General features: G+C 43.8%; 1 protein-coding gene across 4 annotated transcripts in view; it reads right to left on the reverse strand.

The window, feature by feature from the left end:
• The window catches only part of PHIP (PHIP subunit of CUL4-Ring ligase complex), a 341,415-nt gene that overhangs the window by 57,841 nt on the left and 262,532 nt on the right, over positions 1 to 21,042 (reverse strand). For all 4 annotated transcript variants that reach the window (XM_032794919.1, XM_032794918.2, XM_032794916.2 and 1 more), the window contains one exon: positions 3,682 to 3,801. In XM_032794919.1, the coding sequence (XP_032650810.1) occupies positions 3,682 to 3,801 (120 nt within the window). The remainder of the gene's footprint in view (positions 1 to 3,681; positions 3,802 to 21,042) is intronic.

Consider the following 21,042-nt stretch of genomic DNA (forward strand, 5'->3'; position numbering starts at 1 on the left):
GCTCTCCGGAAATGCGTAGCTCTTTGAAGATTCAGGCCCATGCATATTTTATAGTGTATGGCCCAACTACTTCCTCTGGCTTTTTCCTGAGGGGTGAATTTGTGTGTCATTGATTGTGGAAGACAGCATACATAAAATCTTGCTTTTGACTTGGATTTTCAAGCCATATATTATATTAAGTATTGTTCATACACCCAATACATTGTACTTGGCACATTTTATAAATTAAAAAAAAAATTGTTTTATATGTCATTTTTTTAATTGAACTACTGAATCATAGAATCATAGAAATGTAGGACTGGAAGGGACCTCAGGAGGTCATCTAGTCCAGTCCCCTGAACTCACGGCAGGACTAAGTATTATCTAGACCATTCCTGACAAGTTTTTGTCCACAAATCTCCAATAATGGAGATTCCACAATCTTCCTGGGTAATTTATTCCAGTGCTTAACCACCCTGATAGTTAGGAAGTTTTTCCCAATGTCCAACCTAAACTTCCCTTGCTGCAATTTAAGCCCACTGCTTCTTGTTCTATGCTCTGAGGTTAAGGAGAACATTTTTTCTCCCTCCTCCTTGTAACATTTTATGTATTTGAAAACTTATCACGTCCCCTCTGTTTTCTCTTCTCCAGACAATACAACCCAATTTATTCAATCTTCACTCATAGGCCATGTTTTCTAGATCTTTAATCATTTTAGTTGCTCTTCTCTGGACCTTCTCCAATTTGTCCACATCTGTCCTGAAGTGTGGCACTGAGAACTGGACACTACTCCAGTTGAGGCCTAATCAGCATGGAGTACAGTGGAAGAATTACTTCTCGTGTCTTGCTTACAATACTCCATGCCAGAATGACATTTGCTTTTTTGCAACTGTATTACACCATTCACTCATATTTAGCTTGTGATCCGTTACCCTTACTGCAGTACTGCTTCTTAGTCAGTCATTTCCCCATTTTGTATGTGGCAACTAATTGTTCTTCCTAAGTGGAATACATTGCATTTGTCTTTATTGAATTTCATCCTACTGACCTTAGACCATTTCTCCAGTTTGTCCAGACCATTTTCAATTTTAATCCTATTCTCTAAAGCATTTGCAACTCCTCTCAGCTTAGTATCATCTGCAAACTATATAAGTGTACTCTCTATGCCATTATCTAAATCTGATGAAGATATTCAACAAAACTGGACCCAAACTGATGCCTATGGGACCCTTGATATGCCCTTCCGGCTTGACTGTGAATCACTAGTAACCACTCTCTGGGAACGGTTTTCCAACCAGTTATGCACCCATCTAGCTTGCATCTCCCTAGTTTGTTTATGAGAAGGTCATGTGAGACAGTATCAAAAGCCTTACTAAAGTCAAGATATACGACATCTACCACTTGCCCCCATCTACAAAGCTTGTTACTCTGTCAAAGATAGCTCTTAGGCTGGTTTGACATGATTTTCTTTTAAGTACTAGTCATCATGGATTTGTCATCACCTTATTATCTTCTAGGTGTTTGCAACTTGATTGCTTACTTATTTGCTCCACTATCTTTCTGTGTACTGAAGCTAAGCTGACTGGTCTGTAATTCCCCAGGTTGTCCTTAATTCCCTTATGATACATTGGCACTATATGCCCTTTTCCAATATTCTGGAATGTACCCCATCTTCCATGACTTTTCGAAGATAATTGCTAATGGCTCAGATATCTCCTCATTCAACTCCTTGAGTATTCCAGGATTTATTCATCAGGACCTGGTGACGAAGACATTTGTCTAAGTAATTTTTAACTTGTTCTTTTCCTATTTTAGCCTCTGATCCTACCTCATTTTCACTGGTATTCACTATTTGAGAGATCCAATTGCTACTATCCTGTTTGGTGAAAACTGAAACAAAAAGGTCATTTAGAACTTCTGCCATTTCCACATGTTCTGTTATTGTTCTCTCCCCGCCCCCCCTCCCCATTAAAGTAATGGGCTTACCCTGTCCTTAGTCTTCCTATTACTTCTAATGTATTTGCAGAATGTTTTCTTGTTATCCTTTACATCTCCAGCTAGTTTGATTTCGTTTTGTGTCTTGGCCTTTCTAATTTTGTCCCTTTATACTTGTATAATTTCTTTACATTCATCCTTTGTAATTTGACCTAGTTTCCACTTTTTGGAGGACTTTTTTCAGTTTAAGATCATTGAAGATCTCCTGGTTAAGACAGGATGGTCTCTTGTCATACTTCCTATCTTTCCTACACAATGGATAGTTTGCTTTTGTGCCCTAATAATGTCTCTTCGGCCACGTCTACACTACGCGCGAAAATCGATTTTAGATACGCAATTTCAGCTATGAGAATAGCGTAGCTGAAATCGAATATCTAAAATCGATTTACTTACCCGTCTTCACCGCACGGGATCGATGTGCGCGGCTCGCCATGTCGATTCCGGAACTCCGTTTGTTTTGGCGGAGTTCCGAATCGATCTAAGCACGCTCTGGGATCGATATATCCGTCAGATCAGACACGATATATCGATCCGAGCAATCGATATTTAACGCGCCGATACGGCGCGTGTCTAGACGGTGAGTGTTATTAGCCAACTGTCTTGAACTGTCTTTTCCCTATAGACTAGCTTTCCCATGGCCTTACCTACAACTCCTGGTTGCGTTGCCTAAAGTCTGCCTTCTTGAATCCATTTCTTTATTGTGCTGGTTTACCCTCCCGTCTACCTTTATTGTGCTGTTTACCTCTACCAGTCCTTAGAATCAATGAACTCTGTCATTTCATGATCCACTTTCAATTCTTAACCAGTTCCTATTTGTCAAATTAAATCTAGAACAGCTTTCTCCCTAGAAGCTTTCTCCATCTTCTAAATAACAAAATGGTCTCCAATACATTCCAAGAACTTATTGGATAATCTGTGCCCTGCTGTATTACTTTCCCAACAGATGTCTGGTGTTGATGTTCCCCATCACCACAGTCTGTGCTTTGGGTGATTCTGTTAGTTTATTTAAAAAAAAACTCATCCATCTCTTCTTCCTGGTTAGGTGTAGTAGACCCTACCATGACATCAGCGTCCACCGGCCTCCCCCCCCCCTTTTTTTTTTTACCTCTTTTATCCTTACCCAGAGACTTTCAACAAGTCTGTCTCCTATTTCTATCTCAACCTCAGTCCAAGTTTATATATTCTTGATACATAAGGCAATACCTCCTCCCTTTCCACCTACCTGAGCAAGTTGTACCTTTCTATACCAATAATCCCACCAAGTCTCTGTGATGCCAGCTATGTCATAGTTGTGGGTATTAACTAGTATTTGCAGTTCTTCCGGCTTTACTTCTGGCTTTAGTATATGGGACATATACCCCATTGAAGTAACAGAGGTGAGGAAAGGCACAGGAGAAATACAGTGCAATAAAAAACTCCATCACAATACTGTGGAAAAGGAAAAGTGATAGCCCAAATGTGACATAGCATTTAGAAGATTTTGAGGGGCGCAGAGGCAGTGTAGAATGTGCTTACAGAGAAACTTTCATTCTGAAAGAAAATAATTTTGGCTTGATTAAAATTAAGCTTTAAAGGGAGTTTTAATCAATCCAAAATGTTCAGAAAAATAATGATGAAAAATAATTACATACATTTCTAAAAAAGTTATGTAAAAAAAGTTGAAAAACTGGAAATGGAATGCAAGAATCTTGAGAAAAACAAAAATACCTCGTCACCCATTTGTGGCACAAACGGACACCGGCGAGGAATAGTATCTGTAATCCATGCTGAAGGCAGCCATTCTTCCAACGTCAAGCCATTTTCTGCCAAAACTCCCACAGCCAACCTCTAAAGAAAATGCACACAATAATATGTTAATAACAATAATTCACCTTTTACCCAAACTCACAATTGGTCCCCAAAATACATAATTTCGTCAAAATCTCAACTAGAATTTTTTGAAAATGATTTTTATCATAAAAAGGAAAATAAATGACATGACTAGATTAGAAATATTATTGAAAAGCTTAGGCTAATTTAATAGTGGAGCTACAAAATGAGACTTTATAATCAAAACAATGAAACGAATTTAATACTTTCTTTTACCCAAATAACATTTGACTAATGTACATAAAGTATGAATTTATTAGCATCCAGCCATGTGACAAGTTTTGAGAGTTGAGAGATAAGCAATTGAAATTTCCCAAATTCTATATTTTATTGCACACAAAAAAACCTTATGTTAAAAGAAAATTATTAAAGATCCAGTGCTGACTGATCTTTGGAGAGTTTAAAGGCGAAGCTCTAGCAAGTCTTTACTAAGCACGGCCAAATTAGGACAAATTTTCATGGGAATAGCAAAAAACGCATCCCTGACACAAATATCACTCCATCTGCCAATTTCAAGTGCCTATTTCAAAATATGGAGGTGTTAGAGCTTCTCAAAGAAAAGGCTGCCAGAATAATACACAGTGCAACCAACCCTGTCTATAATATATACACATTAGGAAGTTCAGTTAGTTACCCTACAGTAAGTGTGGTTCTTTGAAATGTTGTAGTAAGGTGTGAATGCGACTCATGCATTGGGAGCCTGAATTTTTCAATTTTTTTATTTTACAAATAACGTCCAGCGAAGCCTCCCATACAAGGGCATAAAGGGTGGAGTGGTTATGACCTTCCCTTCAGTTCTCTCACAATTTAAAGCCTGTGTAGCTGAGGACTCCGAAAAACAAAGATGGAAGGTGGGTCATGGGACAGCCTGAAGAACCTCAATTATCGTAGGGTAAATAACTGTACTTTCTTGTTCAAATACGTATTAGTATAAGTCCCACTCTAGGTGACAGGCAAGAAGAATCCTCCCTAGATGTGAGTGAAGAATCTCAGTTGTATTAGTCAAACATGGATTGAAGTACTGCTCTTCCATATGTGACATTTATTCTGGCAGCCATGTCAAATACACAGCATTTCACAAAGTTCACTGAGTTGCTCCATGTGGCTACTTTACAGATCTCAGCTATCTGTATAGTTCTAAAGCAGGCTGAAGAGCTTTTGCAAGGAGAGTCTTGGCATACAGCAGACAGTAAGTAGGTAGAAATGCACTGAATAATTCTCTTTGAGATTCTCAGGGGTGAGATGGCTTGGCCTTTTGATATATTGGATATGGCCACAAAGAGCCAGGGAGAAAGTCTGAAAGTCTTGTTTATGTCATATAGCAGGGCCCCAGTAACACCCAGAATATAAAGCTTCTTTTCTCCTGGTGACGAGTGTGGCTTTGAGAAGAACTGTAAGGTGACAGACTGGCTTAGGTGACTTCTGAGACCACTTTGCGGATGAATTTAGGCTCTGGTTCCATCACTACTTCGCTCCTGTGGAAGGATATATATCGCAGTCCAGATACGAGAGCTTGCAGTTCACTGACTCTACATGCTGATGTGATCAGAAATACCATCTTGATAGTGAGGTGGTATAATGAACATTCTGCTGATGGCACAAATGGCAACTCCAGGCTTCACTACACTACAATGTTGGAGTAGAGTCCTTAGTTGGAGGGCAGGTAGGGAGAAGGTCCTTGAGGAACCTCAACACTGTAGAGTATGAAAAGATTGAGTATGATTGTATCAGAGCGAGACATGCTGATATGACTTCCAGATGAATTTTAAGGACGATAAAGACTACTTCAGCTTGTTTCAGAAGCCGCATACAGTCCAGAATCTTTGGTATAGGATCTGAGTTGGATTCACATTGTTTTGAGCTTCTCATTTGGAAAATCTTTGCCATTCTGTAAAAGGATCTTCTGGACCTGCAGGGTGCAGTCTTTGTTTGTCCTGCTCAATAAGCCAACATTCAGGCCACCAAGCACAGCCATGGCTCCAGATGCAATATTTGTCCTTAGTTCTGAGACAGCATTTCCAGGCAGGTGAGAAGTCATATTGGGGATGGGGGGCAGGCTGGACAAAAGTAGGAGATCCAATCGCCAAAACTGTTTCAGCCAGCAGGGCAATAACATGATGACTGTAGCTTTGTCCCATTTGATCTTGGATATGCTCTTAGGGATCAGAATGATCAGTGGGAAGACATACAGCGGTCCTGAAGACCACTGAAATACAAAGGTGCTAGAAAGGGAGCTGGGGCTCACATTGCCCATGGAGCAGAAATCTCTGTATTTGGCAGTATCTGCCAAGGTGAAGAGGTCTATGGTACGCGTTCCCATCAACAAAATATTTCCAAGGTGACCAGTTGTGGCTGATTACCACATTCCTGCCTAGAAAGTCAGCTAGGTCATTGCTGAGCCCTGGTAGGTATAGAGCTATCAGAGTCACTCCTTGCCAATGGGACTGTTCTTGGAACTTGATCACCTCCAGGTAGAGAGGAGATGATCGAGCACCTCCCTGTTTGTTTAGTGCATTGCTGACATGTTACCTGTCACAATCCGCACTGTCGAAGTTTCAGAGGATGAGAAGAAACGCCATATAAGCCAGCCTGATAGCTCTCAGTTCCAAGTTGTTCATGTGAAATTGTAGATCATCTTGAGACCCTGAACCTAGCATTTTCAGATGGTTCCAGTGGGCACCCCAGTCTGTCCCTGATGCACCTCTCCAGCATCATCACTGGGAAGGGGAACAAGAAGAGTATCCCCTTTCTTACATTCAAAGGATATAGCCATCACTTGAGTTCCTGCAGGATATATTATTTTTGGAGGGGGGAGGGAAGGAGGAGGGAGACTGTGACTTGTTTGGTCATAAGGTGTGTGGATATACACTATCCTCAGCCTCTGATCAGCCAGTCATTTAGACAGGGGTAGACAGGGATTCCTTCCTTCCTTAGATAAGTCATTACTATGGCCAGAAAATTGGTTAACAGTCAGCATCAGAGAGAGTCTGAAAAGCAGAACCCTGTATGGGTAATGGTAAGGCGCACTGGGAATCTTAGGTATTTTCTGTGGGCTAGAAGCTGATAACTGCAAACCAGTTATGAACTTAACAGAGGCAAGCATTACCCCCTGAACCTTACTCCTGAAAAACTAAACAGGCAGGCTGCTAATGTTCCCACTGTTAGTTAATTGTTCCCATTCTTAGTCAATTAAGGCTCCTTTACCTTGCCAGAGTGGTGTAAAGGAGCCTTATTGTAAATGACAGTAACGGAATCCAAAGAGGCACAGTGGGGTTAGATTACAGCTCAGGATCTGTTTTACTTATCCCATTAAAAAAAAAAAATGTAGGACAATGATTAGCAAAACTGTACAACTTTCCTGTGTGAAAGTCTGAGCAATTTAAAGCAATGTTCTACTTTATAGAACACCAAACTAAAAGTAATGTCATATAAATGAAAATCCAGGATTATAACTGGAATGCAGGTTTACCAAGTATTTGTAACTTAACTTCCATGTGTTTAGGAAATGCTGAACAGTTATTGTGATTTTTTTTTTCTGTATGGTAGTTTAAATAAATTACCAAAAATAAACGAAATGGGAGTGATTATGCTGCATTATTTTGACAAATAAAATATGCAGAATTTTTAATTTTTTTCTGCAGAATTCTCCCAGGAGTAGAACCTGAGACCATATGTATGTTTGTTGAATCTCCTTATGTACAGAATAGGACAAAGAACTCCTTTTTTCTTCTTCAGAACAAGGAAATATCAGGAGCAGAAGAATCTTTCAGTGTATTATTATTTCATTATTATCATAGCATTTAAAAGCCCCAATCATGGATCAGGACCCTACAGAGCTAGGTGCTATACAAGTGCAGAACAAAAAAAGGACAGGCCCTGCCTGAAACAGCTCACAATCGAAGAGACAGCAGACCAGTACACAGACTGGCAAGTGAGTACAAGGAAACAAAAAGCCCAATGAGGTTCAGCATGGGTCAGCACAATAAGCTATGGTCTCAGTACACCAGCCGCCTAGTTATAGGAACTTCCACTATGGCTCCTAGACAAAGCAATAAGGTCACTTAAATTTGCAGTAGGCTCTCAAGAGAAGGGTCCCTGAAGAGGGACAAGGAAGGGGAGTGGGTAGGGGACAGACAAATAGGATTGGATATGGTAGCCCTGGACTATGATCTCCAGCACCCATCTGTCTGATGTTATAACAAGACCATGGCCAGTGGAGGAGCAAGGCAGAATTCCAAGGTCATGCTCTGTGGACTGGTTTTTATGCAGCTCTCGATGATCCTCTCAATTATGCTGACAGGTCATTATGGCAGAGTGTGGCCAAGGTCAAGGAGCGCTGATGCCCCATGTTGTAACACAGGTACTCCATGTGTCTGTGTTGAGATACAGTATGCAGTCTCTGCTGGTGCGAGGGTTGAGGACTGGTTGATGCCCTTCAGTAGGGTGGAAGAATGTAGATTCTCAGAAAGTGTAATTGCTTTGGAATCTTTCAGCAAGTGTAAGGAACTATCAGTTTGTTCACTGAACAGCTCCAAGCACTAAAAGGGCAAGTCCTAAACCATGGCTTGTGCCTGTGAGGGATAACTGAGGCTTGGAGTCATGCCATTCCCTGCATTGTCACTGCAATGGCCATAGACCTGCCAGTGATGTTAGAGGTGTTCATTACCTGTAGAGCCATTGTGGCCACAAGTTAGCCTGCTATTATAACGTCTTTCAGCTTCTCTCTGCTTTCACGATGGAGATTGGCCAGGAAAGATGTTATCTTGCCCCATGTTAAAAAGTTGCATTTGGCCAGAAATGCCTGGCACTTGGCCACCCTCAATTGTAGCAAGGCCAATGAACATGCATTTCTCCCAAACATATCTAAGTGTTTGGGATTCTTGTCCTTAGGTGTGTTCTAGGTGGATCTCAATGTCTCCTAGACAACCAAGACCAGCAGGGAGCCAGAGCTGGGACGGGTGGTAGAAGTGCTTGAAGAGGGGTACCTGGCAAGGTGGATAAAAATCAATTTTTTTTTAAATAAAAAATAATAGATTTTTTTAATTTAAATCAGATTTTTTGATAACATTATTTTTGTGGAAAAACCTATCTAAAGACAGTTTTAATTAAGATACATTATAGCTCAAAGATATCTCATCATGGAATAGAGATTATAAATTCTAATTCTATAGTATGAGACAATATATTCACATTTATGAAAAGTTTTGTAAATAAGTTCCAATAGTTCATGAATTAGGGACCCAATTTTGGGGGTTCCAGGGGCTTCTGTATATATTATTTGGGTTAATCTTTCTATCTACCCAATGGGACTCAGTGCTCAGTCTAGAAGATACCATCAGAGATGCGTAGTTTTGCAGTTCTCAAACTGTAGATTTGTGTCTCCAGAGATAACATGCTTAACAGAAGCAAAAATGTTTTTAAAATAAATAAATAAATAAATATTCAGAGGTGAAAAATAGACCAGTATTGTCCAGCTGCAAATTTGTGTACAGAGTCAATCCCTTACCGCTCTCTAAAAGTGCGAAGTTTCAAAAAGTTCAATGACTAGAAGATTGTTGCAGGCGGAATAGATCTAGACAAGGAGAAGAAGTCTGGAGATAAATGTGAGAAGGGAGAGACAGGCGGTAGAAACAAAAATGAAACCATTTGAGTAGCATATTCCAGAAGTCTTGAGGTCTTTCTGAGTGTAGCCTTCACTGATTTGAGATCTACCATACCATTCTCTTAGTAGAAGGGAAAACCTATAATGGCAGCAGGCCCTAAAAGACACACGGTTTGGGAATATTTTAATAAAGTTCCTCTACCTGTGGGTAAGACAGGCATGCATGCAAAAGGCAAACAGTGCAACAAAGAAATGCAAGGCCTGGTTGTCCGAATGAAACAACATTATGAGAAGTGTTCCTTCTCAGGAGGAAGTTGCGTTGAAGATGATGAAAGGAGCATGCCTGAACATGCAGGATCTTCAGGTTGATAAACTTTTTTATTTCATACTTCTTTCTTAAGGACTGCCTGTTTTCCTTCTGGGCTATTCTTGAATTCTCATGTCTGAGCAAAAAATATAGTTGTTACTCTATGGTACTATCGTTTTAGATGCAACTGTGATAAAAAATAAATAGCTGAAATAGGCAGATCTTCCTTTTACAATTTCACCTTTAAAGTAGTACTGAGTCTCAGTGAATGCAATAAGTAATACTAAACTGCACTGACTTATTTTGTTTAGGCGAATCCATCCTCAACATATAGGATTCTGAAGACTGTCCACCTTCAAGATCACCATCATTTTTTTTTTTTTTTTATAGTTTCAGAGTTATCTGGCAATGATAGTGTTTCAGTCACTTCATGAATCTAATATAACCACAGTATCACCTGTAGCAAAAAGAAAAATAATCTCCATCATCCAGAAACAACCATAGATAAATTTGTGATAAGAACCAGCAGATTACAAAAAAAGAGGTAACTGATGAAAAAATTGCCTGGTTTGTTCATGCAACAAACTCTCCTTTCTGTATGATTGAGAACACACACTTCATTAACATGGTTCAGTCATTAGGACCAGGATACAGTCCACTCAACAGAGCAGATGTCACAGGCAAATTGCTGGACAAAGTATATGAAAGAGAAATTGAGCAGTGTGCAAAAGGTCTAGCGGGTAAAATTATTAACCTGAATCTTGATGAGTGGAGCAATGTTCACAATGATCCTGTTGTATGTGCTTGTGTGACAACAGAAGCAGGAAATGTCTTCCTTGCAGAAATAACAGATACATCAGGAAATGCACACACAGCAGAATACTTATAAGAAGTAGCAGTAAAAGCTATAACGAACTGTGAAAAAAAATCCAGACGTCTAGTACGCAGCTTGGTCACAGACAATGCTGCAAATGTATCCAAGATGAGAAAAAATTATTTAGAAGAGAGTGAAGAGAGTCCCAAGCTAATAACATATGCTTGTAGTACTCATTTGATGCACCTCCTAGCCGAAGACTTCAGTGTTCCAGAAATAAAGGCTAATGTTCTTGAAATTGCAAAATACTTCCGTAACAACCACTTTGCAGCAGCTGCTCTGAAAAAAGGAGGAGGAACCAGGCTAACTCTCCCACAAGACATGCGATGGAACTCAGTAGTGGACTGTTTTAAGCACTATATCAAGAACTGGCCTAATCCGATGACATTTTGTGAACAAAATTGTGTAAAAACAGATGGCACTGTCACAAAGTTCTCAACATTGGGCTTAAAAGAAATGTTGAACACATGCTGAGTATCCTGAAGCCTATTTCTGTAGCCTTGAACAAAATGCAGGGAAATAGCTGTTTTATTGCTGATGGTGTTGAAATTTGGAAGGAACTGAGGGAGCTCTTAAAAAGAGAAAAATGCAAGGAGTTAAATTACAAGCATTAAAAAAACGACGGGACAAGCACTATCTCCAGCTCATTTTCTTGCAATATTCTCAGTACTCGGTACTAGGGTCAAACCTTAACTGCTGAAGAAGAGGAGTTGGCTATGACATGGACATCCAGCAACCATCCCGCCATAATGCCAACTATAATAAACTTCACAGCTAAGTGTGAACCACTCAAAAAAATATACGTTTGCTGATGATATTTTAAAGAAAGTCACACCAGTGAACTGGTGGAAGTCACTTAAGCACTTGAATACAGAGACTGTTGAAGTGATAATCTGACTTTTAACAGCAGTAGCTTCTTCTGCTGGTGCAGAAAGAATATTTTCTTCCTTTGGACTAGTTCATTCCAAATTGAGAAATTGTTTGGGACCTGAAAAAGCAGGAAAGCTTGGTTTTCTTTTCCAGATTATGAACAGGAAAATGAAGGTGAAGACGACTGAGTTAGCTGCAGAAGCCAATATTTTAAGTTTCTCATGTTGTCCTTGCTGACATAGTCGATTTAATTTTTGTGTTTTTTTTAATATTTCATTTAACTATTTTAGTTAACAACTTTAACAAAAACAAACCTGATTTTAAAACACCTGAATGTATAACTAAATTCAAAAATTCATATGTTTTGTTAAAATATTATGTTTGCTGTTGAAGAAAAAAATCCACAATACATAACGTTGTTGTTTTAGTTAAATAAAACAGTTAAAATGTCTGTCTGGTGATGTTCTCCTCCTAATACAGCATGGCAAGAAAATCCTCCAAATATTGATGATTAACCTGTTGAATTGATTAACTAATGACTTCATAAATATCTGCTTCAATTGCTTTGGTAAATGAAATAACCGATCATTCATTTTCTCATATACCTGTAAAACTAATCTGAAATGTTTTCAAAATAAATCACTTTAAAAATGTATAGCGTCCCTTCTAAAAATGAAAACTACATCTATCTCTGAGTTGTGAAGATTACGTATTAAGGTTACAACAACCAAAAAGAATGCACTTATATGCAGAAATCCATGATTTTTCAGCATGCTTTGTGGGCCTTATAGTGGCTCGTGTTTGCCACAAAAGTTCTTGCCAGATTTATGGGGAGGAGCAATCCTGGAGAGACTAATGGCTGATTAAACTTTAAATAGCTTGCGAGTCTTCTCGCAGATGATCACAGGCTCAATGTCCCAGGTGTCTGCAATTTTCACCAGCAGCTCCTGATAGGCCCTGAAATTTTCCAGTGCTGGTATTCAGGTGGAGATTACATTCTCATCTGTGGCTGGATGCTGATTGTTAGATGATATTGATCAATTATTGCATCCTGTCAGATTCTTATGTATATTGATCTGCCTTTGACGCTATTTACCACACAGTGTTGTGAAATCTAGCAGCGACAGGGATCTTTGGCCTTTGGATCTCGTTCCTCTCTGTATTTCAGCTATTGAGGTTTTGCTAGTGAAGCTGCAGCTTCAAGGCCTGAAAAGATGGTCCCCACAATAGCCTCAGGAAGTGCCGGGGTACCTTTTCGAGCTCTTGCCCCAGTGTTTTTAGCACCCTGCTTCAACGTCGGGGCTGTCAACGGTTTCAGTGCTGGGGGTGGCACCAATGTTGATGTCAACACCAGGTGTGGCTTCTGAGCCACTTCCTCTGCAGAGGTCTTCAAGATCAGCTCTTCTGGATCAGATGCCACTCTCACAGACTTCTCCAGAAGGTGGAGCTTCAGCCTCATATCCCTCTACTTCTGGGTTCTTGCAGAGAAGGAGCAGCAGACCAAGAATCTGCTTAGAAGGCAAGACTCTCCCAAGCAGAACAGGCATCTGCTATGCATGTCTTGTAATGTGATTATCCCATCATAAGATAGATAAGGTTGAAGCCTGTGGGTTTTGAGCCCACTATTATAAGTACCTGTTTACAAGGGTCTGTACATGAGAGGGAGCATTGTTCAGGGGAGTCTGCAAACAGCTTTCAGCATGACAAGCCTTACAACAGACTAGGGTAATAAAAATAAAAGAATAAACATGGTACTGAAGAACCACAGAAGGTCTGAATAAGATGATGAGCTATTTCGCTGAAGCTAAGTCTAGTGGGTTGATCGCCAGCTAGATGCCTTCTTGATGCCAAGGACAGCAAGACAGAACTGAGAAAAGGTCATAGGTGCCCTGCCATTTTTGCCCTTATACGAGAGCAAAAGGCAACACAGAGTGCATATGTGGCCTCAATGGACATTGCTATTCAATTAAAAAAAAATACATTAAAAAAAATCCAGTTAAACATGCACTGAGATTAAAATACACAGTGACCATAATCGAAGAATTTATGTCTATTTTAATTTTCAAAAGAGCACTTAAAGCCCATGCACTTGAAGTTATTTATACTAACACATGCATTAGAACAATATTCACATAAGGATCCTTTCAACCTACTATCAAATATGAAAATGTAATCCAGTTTACTCTAACCCACACAGAGAAAGTTTGAGAGAAAAATATAGGTCTTGCAGCAGGTCCTGAGAGTTAACAAAACCAGGCTTTGTGAAACAAAAGATGGTGATGAAAACTGGAGTAAATTCCAGAGGTTAGGACATCTCAATAAATATGCCCTGCTTTTAGCCACTTCTTGAATAAACTATACATGCACAAGTATAGATTTTAATTTCTCCGCATATGTCTACATCACAAGCAGAAACCTGTGGCAGAGAGTCCCAGCACCTGGCTCTACAGACTCAGGTTCATGATACAGCACTTAGAATAGTAGAGGTTCAGACTCAAGCTGGAGCTTGGGCTCCAAAGCATAGGGGGGGTGGGCTTCTACATAGCTATTTTTGGTGCCATAGCTCAAGCCCAAGTCTGTAGGCCTAGGCTCTGAGACTTGCTGCTGTGCCACGTAGATGTACCCTCATTGTCTTATTTGGGTCACGTCCTAGCCAAGTTAGTTCTCATCCAAGAACCAAATTTTATCAAGACTGGGTAAACCACAGATCCATAACCTGATCTGATAAAATGGAGACAGAGTTTTGTTTTTTTTTGTATTTAAAGCAGCACTGCGCACTCCACCTACCCAATTCCTCGTAAGGGTCTCTACTCACAATTAACAGAGTGTGCGTGTGTGTGAGAGAGACATACACACACACCTCCACACAAAGTATGAGAGAGCTCTTGGGTCAGATGATGAATACTACCTTCTGAGACCTCAAAACCAAGTATCAGAGCCACTCAAGCAACTCCATCTATTGTTGCTAGGTTTCACAACGTGCAGTAAACAGTATCAAAGGCAGGTCAACATGCCTAAGAATCTGCCTGGATGCAGTATCTGCCTCAATCTGCATGGATTAATATAATCGAAAAATCAGCAAAGATAAAGCAAACAGTGAAATCAGCCATGTATCCTTAACAATCCTCTCTCTTCTTAAAGGGAGATGGAAAATAATTGGAGAGACTGGCCTTGTTGGGAGATGGTTTCTTAAAAATGATTCTAACTTTAGCTTCTATAAGACATGCTCGCTCTTTCCCCTCCAACGAGACACTGACAATCTCCTCCAATAATGGGCATCATAATTCATTCCACCTTTTACTAGCCTGCATCAGACAAGAAATATCAAATCGATGACCTGGGTTTTGGACTCAACATCCAACAGAATCTCAGTAAACTACAGTGTTTGAAATTCAAGCAGAGAAGAATAGTTTCATTTGTCCCTCATCCCCAACTTGATATGTATGATTCCAGTGCAGATACTGACTGCATTGTCTAAGTGATATTTTCTAACCAGTGTGAAAATCCTCATGGTGCAAAATGCTTGACTCTGTAACCAAGATGACAGCACCTGAATTAACAAGTCTGCTCACCCCTGCAACAGTTCCATTGACCTGTAACTTTAACTTCACAGAAACAACAGTGGAAATGAGGATTTCCTCATCTCCTGAACAATTGTGGAGCAAGATTAGAAATACTTTTAAACCACAGTATATTCAGAACAGTACCACTCACTACTAGTCCTTTACCCTTTTCGTTTGTAACAGATTTTCTATACATCATGGTAACTTGTGAGAATGAAGCCAGGAAAGAGGGTGAGGAAAGGGCCACTGAACCAATAGCTGAGGACAAAAACCAATTACAGTGTTATACCAAACCCTCATTGTAGTGTTCTCTCTAATTTAGTGTATTTTCCAGTCAGAGAGCTGAACTGATTCCGTTAACATTTAAAGAGTGACCTATAAAACATGCCCTTTTCCCCAAAATGGAAAAAGGTTTAGTCTACGACAAATGTATAGCCATTACTCTCCTGCTTTAATCTCAGCCCAAAACTCTGATCCAGAAGGTGGCCAGCCACATATATGCCAGAAGCCACTTAAGAATCCCATAATCACAGAAGTCCTGAAATCTTGCTCTAACAGAGAAGTCATTATCCATATGAAGACTAGTCATCCAGAAAAAATATTCTGACAACTCCATCACTGTAGAGAGGAACTCAGTCAGCTCAACGAAGAACTCAGAGATGCAATGGGGTAATTTATACAGCAGCACAAGTCCTATCTTAACTCCATCCAAGAGTCACACACCAGATGGATATACTTTCGGAATGGCAGTCCTCCTACATCTAGCCAGATGTAACACATGTGGCTATATCTCTCTATCCCTCCTTTGATTCACACTGAACTGGGTACCCAACAGGAGATAAAAGACAGCTACCTTTTCTGTAACTGGTGTTCTTCAAGATGTGTTGCTCATGTCTATTCCACAATAGGTGTGTGTGCTCACCACGTGCACTGGTGCCGGAAGTTTTTCCCCTAGTAGTACTCATGGAGGGGAGCGCCCCCACAACCACTGGAGTGGTGCGTGCCCGGCGCGGTATAAGGGGAGCTGAATTTTGCCCCCACCCTCAGTTCTTTCTTGACAGACAACTCCGACAGAGGGAAAGGAGGGTGGGATGTGGAATAGACATGAGCAACACCTCAAAGAACAGCAGTTACGGAAAAGGTAACTGTCTTTTCTTCTTCGAGTGATTGATCATGTCTATTCCACAATAGGTGATTCCAAGCTATATCTGTTGGAGGTGGGTAGGAGTTCACAAGTTCCCAGGATGGAGGACAGCCCTGCCAAACATGGCATCATCCCTGGTCTGAGGAATGATCTTATAGTGCGAGGTGAATGTGTGAAACAAAGACCACGTGGCGGTCCTACAAATGTCCTGGATGGGGATGTGGGCCACAGAGGCAGCCAATGAGGCCTGTGCCCAAGTCAAGTGTGCCCTCACAATGGGTGGTGGGCTGATACCCGCCAGCTCAGAACAGGAACAGATGCACAAATGATCCAACTGGAAAGCCGCTGAGTAGAAATCAGCTGGCCACTCATGCGCTCAGCCAAGGCAACGAACAGTTGCGAGGACTTTCTGAATGGCTTAGTCCACTCAAGGTAGAAAGCCAGAGCGTGTGGTGATGGCGCTCCATATTGGATACATGAGGCCTGGGGCAGAGGAACGGCAGAAAAATATCCTGACCCATGTGGTAGGCGGAGACCACCTTTGGGAACAACATGGGGTGTAGGAGGAGCTGGACCTTGTCCTTATGAAAGACCGTGTATGGCGGCTCGGAGGTCAGGGCCCTGAGCTCCGAGACTCACCTGGCTGATGTGATTGCAACCAGGAAGGCCACCTTCCATGAGAGGTGAGACCAGGAGCACGTGGCCAGTGGTTCAAAGGGGGCTCTGTGAGACGAGCCAACACCAGGTTTAGGTCCCACTCTGGGACCGGGGGTCTACAATATGGAAAAAGATGGTCCAAACCCTTAAGGAACCAGCAAGTCATAGCATGGGAAAGTACCATGTGCCCTTGGCACTGGTGGATGGAAGGCCAATATGGCTGCCAAGTGCACCTTGACTGATGAGGGAGCCAGCCCCTGGGCCCTCAGATAGAGGAGATAATCAAGGATAAGCTGGATTGGCACAGTCACCAGGGAGACACCCTGGTCCACTGCCCACCTAGAAAACCAGGACCACTTCACCAAATAAGTGCGGCAAGTGGAGGGCCGTCTACTTTTGAGAAGGACGTGCTGAACCTGCTCTGAGCACTTCCTATCCTCTCCACCTAACCACTGAGCAGCCACACCGTGAGGTGAAGAGCTGCTAGGCTGGGATGGAGAAGGCAGCCTTGGTCCTGAGAGCAACAGCCACAGCAGAGCTACCGCCAGGCCTGTGAGGGTTCCATACCAATGCTGCCTGGACCACGCCGGGGCAATCAGAAGAACCCGGGCCTTGTCTGACTTTATCTTCTCCAGGACCCTAATGATAAGAGGGAATGAGGGAAAGGGGTAGAGAAGCCAGCCTGACCAGGACAGGAGAAAGGCATAGGAGATAGTGCCCCTCCCAAGGCCCTCTCGGAGCAGAACCAGGAGCATCGCTGGTTCTGCCAAGTTGCGAATAGGTCCACCTGGGGATTTCCCCACCTTTGGAAGAGTTGGTGGGCCACTTCCAGGTGGAGGGACCACTCGTGTTGCGAGGAAAAGTCCCTTCTCAAGCAATCTGCCCTCTCTTTCCAGGCACCCGGTAGGTGGAAGGCCTTCAGGTGGATGTGGTGGGCTATACAAAAGTCCCACAGCCTGAGGGCTTCGCAGCAGAGGATCGGGCTCCACCTTGCCTGTTGATGTAGAACACTGAGTCTGTGTTGTCCGTGAGGACTCTGACTACCTTGCCCTCCAGGTGCAAGCGGAAGGCCATACACGCCAGCTGCACTGACCTGAGCTCCTTGACTGTTATATGTAGGGTCTGGTCTTCAGCCAACCACAGGCCTCGGGTCTGAAAGTTCCCCACATGGGCCCCCCAACCCAGAGCCGACGCATCAGACACCAGCTCTAACGATGAGGCCCTGTCCCTGAACGGGACCCCCTGGAGCATGTTGTTTGGGATGGAACTCCGCCGTACGGAGGCAATCACAGAGTAAAACAGTGAGGATCGTGTCCATCCTGTCCATAGCCTGGGAGAACTTTGATGCCAACCAGAGCTGCAGGGCCTCATCCTGAGTCTGGTGTGATGGACCATGTACATGCACATCGACATGTGACCCCAGAGCTGCAGGCAAACCCTGGCAGTTGTGACTGGGAACCTTGTGACCGAGTCAATGAGACCTTTCAGGGTCTCAAATCTGTCTGGCGGGAGAGAGGCCCTGGGCGACACTGCATTCTGGAGCACCCCGATAAACTCTATGCGTTGGACCCGGACTAACGTGGACTTGGTGGTGTTTACCAACAGGCCCAAGGCGGTGCACGTGGACAGGAGGAGCGCTGTGTGATCCCTCACCTGCGATTGGCAGGTGCCCTTGACAAGCCAATCATCCAGACAGGGAAATGTCTGGACCCCCTGCTGTCTGAGGTAGGCTGCTATCATCGACATGCATTTTGTAAACACCTTGGGGGCAGTGAACAGACCAAACAGGAGGAGCGTGAATTGGTAGTGATTCTGTCCCACCACAAAATGGAGGAAGCGCCTGTGCCCCTCAAATAGGTGGATGTGGAAGTACGCGTCCTGTAGATCGAGGGCAGTGTACCAGTCCCCGGGATCCAGGGAGGGGATGATGGAGACCAGGCAGAACTTGAGCATCACCATGTACTGGTTGAGGCCTCCAAGGTCCAGGGAATGGGCCTGAGCCCCCCCTTTGGCCTTCAGGATAAGGAAATAATGGGAGTAATACCCCTTGCCCATGAACTCTTCAGGCACCGCCTCTATCGTTCCTAGTCCTAGGAGCCACCCCACCTCCTGCTCTCAAGCAGAGCTTTGTATGAGGGGTCCCCCAAGAGGGACGGGGACAGGGGATGGTTGGGCGGGTAGGAAGTAAACTTGAAGGTGTAACCCCAGGAGATGGTGTTGAGGAGCCATTGGTCTGAGGTTAGAAGCGACCATTCTGGAGGAAAAACACACAACCGGTTAGAGAAGGGAAGCTTTCTAGGGGGTGGATCCCTGATGAGGACTGGTGGGGTGCCCCCGAGCGTCTCGTCAAAAACACCTTTTCCCTGCCTGCTTGCCCTTGAAGGACCCAGGCTGGGGGGCAGGCCAAGACTGTCTCTGAGGGCGTCTCTTATAGTCCCGCTGCTTCTTATGGGTGGCTTTGTACTTTGGGAGGGCGGCCTAGGTGAGAATTTGCTGTGCCTTGAACTTGATTTTGCTGGAGCTGGGACATAGAGACCCAGAGTCCAGAGGGTCGTGCGGTAGTCTTTCATACCATGCAGCTTTGTATCTGTTTCCTCTGCAAACAGAGCTTTCCTGTCAAACAGGAGATCCTGCATGGAAGACAGCCTCGCTGGACAGCCCAGAGAGCAGGAGCCATGACGCCCATCTCATGGACACCGCGGAGGCCACTGATTGTGCAGCCGTGTCTGTAGCATCCAAGGCTGCCTGCAGGGACGCCCTAGCAGCTGCTACCCCGTCCTCCACTAGCACCTTGAACTCCCCTCCTATCGCCTCTGGAGGGGTCCTCAAACGTAGGCAGAGAGCCTCACAGACTGAATTCGTACTGGCCCAGGAGCACCTGATGGTTCACCACTCGTAACTGGAAGCTCAAAGATTAATACATTTTCCTTCCAAAAGAGTCCAGTCTCCAAGAGTCTTTGTTCTTTGGGGTTGGCACTGGCTGACCGACTTCACCACCAGGGAGTTGGGTGCCGGGTGGGTATACAAGTACTTGCATTCCGCCCTTTTAGAGATGGGCACCAACGAGGCCACTGTTTGCCATACAGCATTTGAAATCTTAGCCATCTCTTCATGGAGAGCCAAGGCCACCCTACCTGGTGCCAATGGAGACAATACATGAAACAGGGAGTCTCAGGGCTTCTCCATCTCCTCTGCCTGGAGGTGTACGCTTGTTGCCACCCTCTTTAAAAGTGAGCCTCAAGTCCTCCTGCGGGATGGAGGGGGGCGGGGCTGCAATCACCTCCTCCAGGTGGGGCGAAGAGGCCGGTGCGGTGCTCTGGGTGTCGGCCGGCACCAGAGAGTTCACCATCTGGTCGGACTCCAGGCACGGTGCTGAGGATGTATGTCTGACCGACTCCTTTCTCGGGGGTCTGGAAAGGGGTGCCAACGGTGCTTCCGAAGCTCCGGACACCGAGCGAGCTCCCACCAGGGGCTGCGTCAGAGGCCAGGGTGCTCACTGGTACTGTTGGGCTGGCCATGATGCTTGGTGCCACTGCACCTTCTGTGGGGCACTGGCGGAGCCGGCTGTCCGAGCTGGTTGGCCTGGCCCATCGAAAGACTGCTACAAATGGAGACTGTGCTGGTATAAGATCTGCTACTGTCTCTGAACTGGGAGAACTGGCAGTGCTGGGATCTCAGACGGCCGCGGGACCATGATCTCAACCTAGAGGATTGGTACTGATGCTAATAGCTGCTCCGCAAACGGCCTCAACAGGTGGACCTGTGACGGCAAGATGCCGGTGATCAGCGCCCGGCGCTGTGATGTCTTAGTGGAGAATTGGAGCGGGAGTCCGAATGGGAACAATGTCGACAACCGTGCCATGACCGACTGTGGTACCCTCTCTGAGACGACGACCGACAGCGACACCCCTCGCAGTCCATCGATATTTGCTCTTTGAGGACAAGCGGTGCCGCGAGTACCGGCCGGCCGGGACTCAGCCAGCCAGTCTGGTCGGTGTCAAAGGCAATCCACCTGGACTCTGCCTTGAGCGGTTGCTGGGTAGTGATCAGCGTCGGGAATATTCCCTCAACTGAGACCGGTACTGGGCTGGATGCGACTGTCAAGATCCCAGTGGTGACTTGCTTCTGGAGTGCAGGGCCGACATCGCCAGCGCTCTGGGCACTGACATGGACATGACATCC

Source organism: Chelonoidis abingdonii, chromosome 3 (genome assembly GCF_003597395.2).
Source record: "Chelonoidis abingdonii isolate Lonesome George chromosome 3, CheloAbing_2.0, whole genome shotgun sequence".
Lineage (NCBI taxonomy): Eukaryota > Metazoa > Chordata > Testudines > Testudinidae > Chelonoidis > Chelonoidis abingdonii.